Source organism: Rhinichthys klamathensis, unplaced genomic scaffold, assembly GCF_029890125.1.
Source record: "Rhinichthys klamathensis goyatoka isolate OS25496 unplaced genomic scaffold, OSU_Roscu_1.1 h1tg000169l_1, whole genome shotgun sequence".
In the NCBI taxonomy this organism is placed as follows: domain Eukaryota; kingdom Metazoa; phylum Chordata; class Actinopteri; order Cypriniformes; family Leuciscidae; genus Rhinichthys; species Rhinichthys klamathensis.
Window position 1 is genome coordinate 2,190,887 of NW_026606700.1, and position 11,619 is coordinate 2,202,505.

General features: G+C 36.5%; 1 protein-coding gene across 1 annotated transcript; it reads right to left on the reverse strand.

The window, feature by feature from the left end:
- Positions 1-931: 931 nt before the first annotated feature.
- Positions 932-10,658, reverse strand: lonrf1l (LON peptidase N-terminal domain and ring finger 1, like). Its single transcript, XM_056259671.1, has 12 exons — positions 9,940-10,658; positions 8,441-8,556; positions 7,369-7,491; positions 5,852-6,052; positions 5,531-5,756; positions 5,047-5,155; positions 4,137-4,251; positions 3,512-3,633; positions 2,946-3,104; positions 2,693-2,855; positions 2,391-2,543; positions 932-1,427 (listed from the first exon to the last, which is right to left on the reverse strand). Exons 1-12 carry the CDS (start codon positions 10,562-10,564, stop codon positions 1,269-1,271), a joined length of 2,271 nt encoding a protein of 756 aa, XP_056115646.1. The 5' UTR covers positions 10,565-10,658; the 3' UTR covers positions 932-1,268.
- Positions 10,659-11,619: the final 961 nt, after the last annotated feature.

An 11,619-nucleotide genomic window follows, 5' to 3' on the forward strand; every position in this document is an offset into this window, starting at 1 on the left:
TTATTTGACATATTTTACACACTTAAAGGACCAAGAGGCGAATGAAGTAAATTAAACCACAGAATTAGTTCTCCGGCAACAGGAGTGCAAAAACCCAAGCGGACGCATTATACCATAGTAGCAGAATGCAACAAGGTATTATAAGGCAAAAGTTAGTTTAGTCTGCACACAACAAGCACCACACAGGTATGAGCTAGTGAGTTAGCATCCACCACTGTCAATATGCAGAATGCTTGCTGGGTCTCCTTTCAGTATGGTGCTGGTTGCAGCTAACGATAGTTTGTTTTTATCTGTCAAAATATTGCAAGTTTCCCTTTGCGATTTGTTTGTGTATAAATATCTCAACCTCATTCTCAAAAATGACCTTTAAAGCATTGGACAGAGTGCAGCTTGTACCCAAAAGAGACACTTGCAATATGGTGGCGTGCTGTTTTGAGAGCAAACCCACAGCAAAAATGAATGATACGTCTGAAACTAAACTATTGAGACATTTGGAAGTCCTAACTATTTCCTCAGTATGAAATAAACCTACGCTTACCAGTATCGTGCCCATCTCTGAGCTAAAAGTTTGAGACAGGAAGGGACTGTGCAAGCTTCATTAACACCCAGTACTGCAAAAGTAACAAATAAATACAAGTGCATCTTGAGAGTTGTCTCTGTCTTAGGCGACAACAACCTCTTGTGCGTGCTTAACAGGTCAAGAAAGAAAGCTCGGATGGATGCTCAGAAGCGATATTTCTGCTTTTGTTTCTCCAGAGTTTTAAGTGAAGAAAAGATATTCAAAATTGCCTTCTATCTTGGTGCCCATCTTTTTTGTAGATGCTCCCTGTCCACTTCAACACACACACACGCAAAGCATGATCATGTTGAAAATGTTGGAATGCTCTCCAGCAACATTTCTGCCCCGAAAGCACTGTATGGAGGCTACGGGCACCTGACAGAAACAGAATTTTATGTAGATTGTTTCTCCTAAACAAAATCAGACAGGCTGTTGAACAATAAATACTACAGGAAGGGATGTCGTCTAACACTCATCTTGAACACAAAGAAAACCGATGGTGATTAACAGATCGGTATGAAACAACAAACACTTTGTTCTTGTAATTCTCTGCATGAATTACATCTAAGCACACAGATGTAAATCTGTGCTGAGTTTTCAGTGGACTCTCCTTGGAATCTCATTAGTTCTTCGTCAGTCAGCACCATTGAGTGTTTGCATGTTGGCCAGCAGAGTGACAGGGAGTTCTGTGTGTGTTTGTGAGGAAGCTCTAGTCCCTGGGAAGGTTCTGCAGGTAGGTGAGGATGTGTCGGATCTTAACTAGTCGTTCTTTTAGTGTTGTCATGGAGAGGACAGACAGCTGGTAGCGTGGATCAACAGGAAGAACAGCTAGCAGCCACCAACAGCACGCTGGACCATTAGGTGTGGCCTGGAATACAAAGAAAGTGTGTTTAGTGTCTTAAGATCAGGCTGCTGATTTAAGTACAATAAGGGGGTCATGTCCTAAGGATCTACAACATCCCCACCATGTCGGTTCTTTGCCGATTTACATTTATCTTTATCTGTTGATAATGGAAATGTATCACCCGTTATTGAATATATAGTTGTACATGCTCATTTCCTCTATTTTTACATCAGATTGCGTATACTATTAATGTAGTTATTAATATTTTGAATTTTTTTTTTCTAGTTTTTTTAATGTACTTGTGTCATTTTAATTCGTTTTTAGATATATTTCTATTTCGTTTTAGTCATTTTAGTACTTATTTTCTAAACTAGTATTTCTAATTTCCATTGCGTTAAGTTTCTCATGTAATATTTATATTTTATTTTATTTTATTTAATGAAAACTAATTTTTAATAGCTTGTTTTAGTTCTAAAGGGGTCATGAACTGCAATTTTTATTATTATTTTAAAATGCTTCCTGAAGTGCACTTTATATGTCAGTATGATTTTTAGATAAAAAAAATGGTAGTACATAGAAAATAGCACATAGCTTTTTTAATTTTAAAAAGATCAAGGAAAATTTGACTCATGATATGCCCCGTAAATATAATGCTTTCTTTTGTAAAAGAGAAAGACCAACTAAACTAAATGCTGATAAAAGGCCATATAAGGACCGGCTACGTTCATGAAGCTTACACAACAGCAACCTCCCGCCATTATTATTCAAAGCATGCCATTCCTCTTCTGAAATATAATGATTGTGTTTGCGAAAGCTGCCAAATTCACTTCCGTTCTTTCTGACACATTTATGATGTAAATGCACTTATGCAATCGAAACCCTGAATACACTTTGACCTACTTCCTCCCGCCCAGCCTACTGTAGGGCAAAGAAAGGAAGGGGGGCGGGGCTTCTTTCAGTAGTAGGGATTAAGCAAGCGGGAAATACCTGGATGTCAGCCTCTCTCTCAGGCATTGGCCCAAAATGCTGCAGGATCTGGTTCCGAAAGCGGTTCTCCAGGTTCTGGAACCATTTACGGGCCTGGTCGTACACCTGATCATGTAAAACTTGTAGCTTTTCCAATTCTTCCTCATCTTTTACCTAAAACACACCAAATTTCTTTTATACTATATCTTTAATTAAAGCTTAGTTTAACTTTTGATAAGGAAATAAAGTTTCCAAATAAAACAAGTCTTATATCTTGCATTCCTGTACATTACAGTCATCTAAAAATCCACAGAAGTGCGTACCTTCATATCCTCCAGATACTTGATGTTGGCAATACAGTATCCGTCTTTCATTGCGCGTGAGAGGACGCGAAACCTCTTTCCTCCGATTGTATCCACGACAGAGCGCCCGTCTGGGAGGAAATGCACGCTTCGGATTTGAAGCATGCAGCCGAAGTCCACAAACCTTGACATATCATATTATAAAAATCAGCAATGTAATCCAACAGACTTAATGCTCACAGCCCCATGAGAACACATATAAGCACACGCTTACCCTTTCTGGGGGTCACTGATGCACATGCCGAACTGACGTGTCCCAGTTTCCATGCAGCGTCGGATCATGAGACGGTATCGTGGCTCAAACACATGAAGAGGGCAAGGCACAGTAGGGTAGGCCATGGTGCAAACAAAGATGGGCACATTCTTTGTTAAACTAGGGAAGACAAATAACAGAGAAGAGATTGAGTGTGATTTGAAGATTAGACACTATTAGATTATATAAGACCGTGTGTGTAAGACTTTGTGTTTGAGAAACATTTGTTTATTGAAAATTAAGTTTAACAGAGTAATTTTATATCAAGGTAACAATACAAATCACAATGTGATATAATTTGGTGAATTAAAAACTTTACAATTGAAAGGTACTTAATCTCATTTAATTATTTTTCTCTTTGTAATTACAACTTGATGGATTCAAACAAAAAAGATTATGCAAAATAAATGAATGGTAAGTCTGGCATCCGTGGAAAAGCATCTTCACATTATGTAACGCTTCAACAAAGACTCAAAACGATGAATCTGATTAAATTATCCACAAATGAAGCAATTGTGCAAACTTACTCTGAGAGCTCTTTAGTTTCCTCCGCATGCAGTTTCAGTCTCTCTGAATGTTCCTTGGATAGGTACTGCTTAATGATGTCATCCAGCACTTGTGTGATTGTGTACTTTCTAAAGGCAAGATACTGTATGAAAAACGAAAAAGAGGAAGAGAACAGCAAGAGAGAGATGAATAAGAGAAATACAGAAAAAATAGGAGCAATTACTAACACCCACATAGTTTAAAATGTAATTGAATATATGAAACAGTGTATAATATGTAAAAAAAAAATGTTTGATGTTGTTTATTTTTAAAAAAATACTATGCACAGTGCACATACAATAAGGATGACCAAATAGCCTGAGGTCAATGTGAGTCTTGGAAGCAAAATGAAGAATTAACATTATCAATAAATCAGTAAAATTTGGACAATATGTATGAAAAATGTAAATACTTTTTTCATACTTGTAAAACTATGCTGCTAAAACGTAAATACATTTAAATAAATTTTATTATAAATTTAAATTGTATTAATTAATAAAATAGTATTTAATTTATCTTATTCTTATTGTTGAACCCTGAACGCTATTTTAATGACTTGAATGTAGCTTGCCGTCCAAATGCACAGTCTATAATGTTGATACAAACCTCTTTCAGGCTTTCTTTGCAGAGAGGGCACTGGGAATTGTGGTCTAGGCAGCGCTCCAGACAGTTTTTGCAGAACGTGTGACCACAGGGTGTTGTGACGGGTTGATAAAATAATCTAGAAAAGAGATAAGAGATGTTGTTGAGCTATATTAAACACTGACTGACACTTTCAATTTAAGTGACGTGCAAAAATCACACAGGGTGAAAGCAAGCACACTTTCACTGGCACATAATAAACCTGCTGTCTGACATCTGACGCTTTTTTGTTTTCTCAGGGAAACAGTACAGGCTACATTAATTTGCCTTTTTTACGTGTACTCTTTCAAGTAATTCAAGAGAAGCTATACTAAGACACTGTTTACACTTCATTTCAGGTCCGATCACCAGTGGACAGCACCACAGTCATCACCATAGCAAATTAGCAGTAGTCAATACCAATAACAGTGAAATTTTGTGATTTTTCCAACCAATTGCTATACAGGGCAGAAACTAATTTGCTGTTGAACACATTCCTTTTAAGTAAAATTTTAACATAAAATGTTACGATTTTTTAAAAAGAATACAATTTTAAATGATTGGGAATTCTGCCAGAAACTTTTTTTTTTTCATCAAATAAACAATATTTTTTCAGAAACCAATTTGCTTATTTCAGTTGCTTATTGAAATATTAATGTGTAAAACATAGAATAAAAAAAAATCAAATACATTAAAAATATATTGGGAATCTGCAAGAAATTGTATGGTTTTTTTAAAGAATAATAATAATAATAAAAAAAAAAATATATATATATATATATATATTATTCATTATAATGTATATATGGGAGAAACAGTCTAATAACTTATTATTTTCAGTTTTTTTCATAGGACTTTTAGACGATTTGACTCTAAAAACACGCTCTTCCCTCACCTCATACAGAGAGAGCACTCAAAATCATTTGGATCCAGCAGGTCTTTTGGCAGGGTTTGATAGGCCTTGGTTTCCTCAGTAACCACAGGAGTAGCTGCACTGGCAGTCACTGAAGGAGAAAGGTAGAAGAGCAGAGAGATGAGGACACTGCTTTATTTAGGACAAACTCAAGCGACATTACAGACATTTTCAAGCGACGATAGTAATGGATACTGATCACAGTGCCAGTGGAAATAAGGCAAACTCGAAAACCGACATCTTTTAAAGATCGACTAATCAGTGGATTGCCTGAATTAAGTTGACTAATCATTCTAGGGAAGCCCTGTATAATTAGCCTGGTTATGGATTTACTGGGGTCATTGGAAAACCCCCAGCTACAATTTAGTAGTATTTAGTATTTGTCATAAAAATGATCAGATGTACAGTGTGTAAAAATGTTTCAACATGCAGTTTTACATATCCTTGTGTTGTCATCACGACTTACCAACTTGCTTTTTATATTTACTGCCATGGCTGTAAGCCACGCTAGGCCCTGCTTCAGACACAGACAGCTTCCTCTTCAGCAGCGTGCCTTTTTCTGGGTCACCCAACTGGGGGGCGGAGCTAACTCTTTTAAGCCCCTCCTCTACACCTCCCCCTATCCCGTGAGCACGAAGGGAGTGAGCTCTGCTCAGGCCGGAGCGTTCCAGACTTTCAGATCGACCTGGTTTCTGCAGACAAGGAAATGAAGTGATAAAATATTAAGAGCTGCTAATGTCGCTGTCATCAAGTTCATGGTGCAAAGGTGCTAAGGTGACCAGTATACCTCTGAGGTTTTAGAGGGAAGGTGGGCAGATGCTGCCTGAGTGTCAGACTGGTGCTGGGCTTGCAACTGGGTCTGCTGGTCTAGATTTTGGCCATCAGACACCAGAGTTTTACTGCGCAAGTGAAATGAAGAGCTGTGGGTTGTCTCTCTCAATCCAACCTTGACATTATCACAGGCTGGAGCCAACAGGTCATGCAAGATCTGAAGATGAAGAAGAAAGTTCAATTTAGAAAACAATGCAGCTATATATATATATATATATATATATATATATATATATATATATATATATATATATATATATATATATATATATATATACACTGTATATGACATTCAAAAGTTTGGAGTCAGTAAGATTATTTTGTCCAGAAATAAATACTTTAATTCAGAATTAAACTGGATTTTAAATCAAATTAAACGTTTTAATATATCAAAATAGTTATTTTAAATTGTAATAATATTTCACAATAATACAGTTTCTACTGTATTTTTGAATAAACAAATACCGCCTTGAATAACATGAGAGACTTCTTTCAAAAACAGTTTAGAAATCCTACCAACACAAATCTTTTGAACGGTAGTGCGTGCTGTACACAACTAATCTCGCTGTGTTCTCTTTAAAAAAATGTATCACAAGAATAAGATGCTGCTAGCTAGTGTTTATGCCTCAGATTCAGAACTGTTATTTAAGACACTAATCTTAGTAAATGTCATTTAGAGATCATGATTTTCTCTTTACAATTGTTCTCAGTCCTAATGTAGGCCAAAGGATAAGCACTTAATTACATAAGAGAATGTGTTTTAAGCCCTTATTCACACACACACACACACTCTGAAAGATACACAGATTATGCAACACTCACAGCGCACTTTCCTCGTCTTTCTGTTTGCTTAAGCAGAAAGTCACATAGCTTCACCGGTAATAATTATCTTACATAATTTAATTATGGTCCAGCACTGATATGAAACATCAGTTTGGCCACAGCACATTACAATAAGTTGAGCTTTCAGGACACAAATAACTAGAACTGTATCTTGAACATAAAACATTTCCAGTGAATCAATCTGAATCAATGCTATCATGAGAGACCATATCTAATGTGCCAACAAATGGCTTTTTATAAAATGCAGAGTTAAGCTGATAAACCAACATGCTCCCATATTAGATGGCCTTAACTACAGCAAAGTAGCAAAACATGTTACACAGACTGCTTAATGATGCTGTAAGCAATGTTAGCCATTCTGTAATTTCCATCAGACCAGCAAACATTTAATAATATGATATAAATATAATAAAATATAATGGTATATTATATATGCAACATAATACAACATAATTATTTGTATAATTATATAATTAGTATAGTTATATTATTATTATATACTAATATAATTATATAATTATTATTTATAATATAACTGGGGTTTAAAAATATTAATTTAGTATCGATATTGAAATACAGGTTGGTAACATACTGAAGCCCAATTTTTATTATAACTCATATTCATCTCACCATTTCCACCTCTTGTTTGGCCTGATGGAAGTTTTCATCCAATGCCAAACACTGAAGGAAGACTTGCAGGGATTCATCCACATGACCCATCTCTTGGAGAAGTTTTGCTTTCCGGAAATATCCCTGCAAGAGAGGGACAGATCAGAGTGAGTTTAGCTTCCAGGAGTACAGATGCTGTTTGGGTTAATCTGACTAGAATGGGGCTGAGAGTCTAGTCATGTTATGAATGAATGCTAATAACACAGCTAGACACTCTGTGACTCACTACAATATAAATACACATTCAAGTGACCCACATCTCTGCCTTATCCCTACCTGTCTGTATCTCCTTATCTCACTTGTCAGCCTGGCAAACATCCTGTATACCTTAATCCTGTGCTTAACACAACTACATCCCCTCACAGGGGTTTCCAATAACAACACCACCACAATAATTGTAGTAGAAATTGAGCTAATTTAACAAATGTAGGTCATATGCGGCAGTGCTGAAATTCAAATGAATAGCAATGATCAGAACTGAAAAAGAAAAACATTCAAACTCCTTTATGGTCAAGAATAAAGCAGCAACAGCAGGGCTAAATAATAAGGAAGGATGGTCCTTTTCTGTGACAATTAGAATTGTTGTTGTGAAATCTGCAAATTAAATATGTCAACATGGGAACATTCTCTATCTGGGTAATATAGCTAGATGAGTCTTTGTTGAAATGTGAAATGTGTATGGTAAACAAGTCAGTTTTGCATTTAATGTCACTGTTTTCTAGCAAAAGTGTATATATGAATTAATGTGTTATAGAGTTACATTATAGCATTTTAGCTTCAAGCCATTATTGCAACTGCCATTTTTTTCTAAAACAAAAGCCTCAAAATAAAATAAAGCTTTGAACGCATTGATCCTTTGAATTATGGCTGTATATGGATACTTGGTAAATTGTAAACTTGAGTTTGCCACCTGATTTTAAAGCAACAATCCAGCTACTATAACATTTGTAAAAGCATCCTGATGTACTTTGAAATGAATTAGCCATCTGTAGCAGTTGCAGAAAGTACGCATTAGGAAAATCCACAGACGTACCTCTGGGGATGGGGCAGCAATCAGGCAGGACTCCCAGTTTTCCAAAGCCTTACGGTACTGCTTCATTCCTCTTTGAGCCTCGGCATGGCACACCTGCACCCACACATTACTAGAGTCTGAGAGAAAGAGAAAGAATCAGAGACCATGGCAAATCTCAAAAGCCAAGCTTTAAGTCAGTCAAACAGGCATTATGACAATAATCATAATACTACTGATTCCATAGATAAAAAGGAGTGCATTGAAATGCCACAAGAAGAACAGGAGAGAGGATGTGACACTGCAGCACTGCCATTTTTTCACAAGGGCAAATGAGGACGTGACAGAAGAGATGCGACTGCCGCACTCTGATTACGCTGTCTCTGTAACATGTACAGTGACGTACTGACATTACAGATCTGGAACCAACACTTTTATCAAGATGCGTATCCCTAACACGATGTGGCAAAGGATTATCAAAGAAGAAGTGTCGTAATTTCTGTGCAGAACGACTGGAAGGTTGTGTACCCATTATATAACCAACATTATCAGATATTTCCTGTCTGTCACTAAACAAAAATGATATAGTGGTAGATTTTCAGGATTCAACAATGCAAATAAAAAACACATAATAAATGTATCATGCTTAAGATCCACTGATTTGGGTAAAAAGAGAATAAAAGTGTTTCTCAAAATATACATTTATTCAATAAGGGAATCAAAGACTGTTTTATTTATCAGGGGTCACCAGTTTTAGTGACCCCATGAGTGACACACACTGCTGCAAATATAGTAAACACACTGCAATAAACCCAAAGTTATAAAATGACCACAGATTGACCTGTAGTGGTCAGATGGAATAAGAAGTCTGGGTGGGAAACTGAGACTTAAAATGCAATATACTGTATACTTAAGTTTATTGTATGCAAGTTTCCATTGGGTCTTATTGAAAAATTAGGATACAATAAATTAGATATAAATTACTATTTATCCCTATTATAATATATATATATATATATATATATATATATATATATATATATATATATAGTGAGGTTATGCAGTCGTTTCAATTCCAGCAGTTTCTTACCATAAGCTACAAGACATTAGACAACCCATAGGCATCTCCCTCTTAAATAAACACCTGCATTGTGCACATTGTGTATATTACATACTGATCTAGTTGTTATTATAAAACTCTGTTTGCTTCAGATTACAAAACACTGTGTCACGACCTGCCTTACACAACGCGTGCCGAGTGCGCATGCGTCTTGCCAACACGTTTTGTAATACAGCCACTCGCCAGTTACATGATCGTGGAGGGCGGGGCTAATACATAAGTTAAGGCTGTCAATCCAAATGTTGGTCAGCTGAACTCTTTTTACCTCGCACCCTTTTAATAAATAATATAAGATGTTGATGTTGTAATATAAGAATAATATAAGACGACGATGTTGTAATCTAGTAACCTTGCCCCTGGCATTAGTAAATATTTTTAGAAACAAGGAAGGATTTGAACTTACCAGTTTCTAATAATTGACTCGTTAGTGCAATAGCATCGTCGTACTGTTTACTCTTCAATAGGTTTTCAGCTTCCCCTATACATTTAGTTCTTTTGACGTCTTCTGGGAACCACTTCTCTAAAAGTCCACATAAGATCACATTCAATCGGGGTTCCCCGGGCCTCCTCCCAATGTCTTCACTGCACAGTTTACATTTAGAAAAAGTGCTATGTTGTAAACATCTCCTGCAATACGTATGTCCACATGGCACCGTCACGGGATCGGCTACGAAACTATGACAACCAGGACAGTCAAATTCACAATCCGATGTCCACCTCGGCTCACTTTTTGCAGTCGACTCTTCTGATTTCTTCTTGAAGTTGCGCAGAACGCATCCAACTAAACTGCTCAGCTGGTCTGGCCGGACAGGGCCATATCGGAGAGCCATGGAAAACATATCTACGGCCTCTTTAAGACGATTTTCCGAAGCTAAAGCATCGGCTTTGAATAAAACAAGTTGACGATGATCAACATGGCTATCCTCGTCCCAGTCGCCTTCCGTTTCAGATGATATAAAAAACCTTCCCCTTTCCTCCAAAGCATATTCTTGGTCTAGTCTTCGCAACGACATGCTTACGAATGACATTCACAGATACGCCACTACTAATTTGACAAATATAATAAGTAAAAAATATGTCAAAGCATTCTTACAGTTCACAGTACAAGAGACCGTTGTGACTCGCGCTCCTTAACATACAGTCGTTTTGTCCGATTGTTACGTAAAAATATCATCACGTGAGCATTAGCGAGCTCGCCTATTGGCCGCCGAGGCGCATTACAAAACACGAATCTCTGAGTTTTGTAACGTGCGATACGATTGGGTCTAAAGCGAGAAAGGGCTCATATGAAAGAATGCGTGGATTTTAATTAGAAAATGTCAGTGTGTCATCAGTTATCATCAGCTTGTCATGTGTTATTTACTTTTATGCTGCGTGTCTTAGTGAAGAAAAAGAAACTTACATGATTTTCCCTTGTGATAACATCAGGGAATTGTGATTCTGTTGTTGCACTGATATGTAATTGGTACGAGAAAGGATATGAATAATTTCCTGTCAAATGTAAACTGCGTTTTTTTGTGTTGACTGGGGGTCTAGAATATAGGTTAATGTCTGGGTCTATGTTACTCAACGGTGTTAAGACTGTAGGAATGTCGGTAGTCATGTAATATATAGGTCAACGACGCACATACGTAATTTCATATTGCACAAGATAAGTCTGATAGCATTTTCCCTTTGCAAGCATCAGTATAGCCTCTATCATCATTATATCAGCCTATAGCGTCATTTAGACTGGGGAAATAATTTTGTCGCTCATCACTTTATAAAATAAAGCATGCTTCAATGCTCGCTACTCAATAAATAAAGAGATAAATAAAAATAAAATAAATCTAGCTTGTGATTCAAAACTAGTAATGTAGCCTATATTTGCAATTGTTGTTTATTATATGCATATATATGTATCATCGCGGATTTTTTGCTTTTAAATTACTTTTAACCACCTGATAACGTCGATTTAATGGATGTAGGCTATATATAAACTCAGTTCTCCGAATGCTATTTTAATCTCTGGGGAAAACTGAGTCACTGCAATAAACATAAATAGGAATAGAAACAGAATTGAAATTGCAATAAATACAAAAAC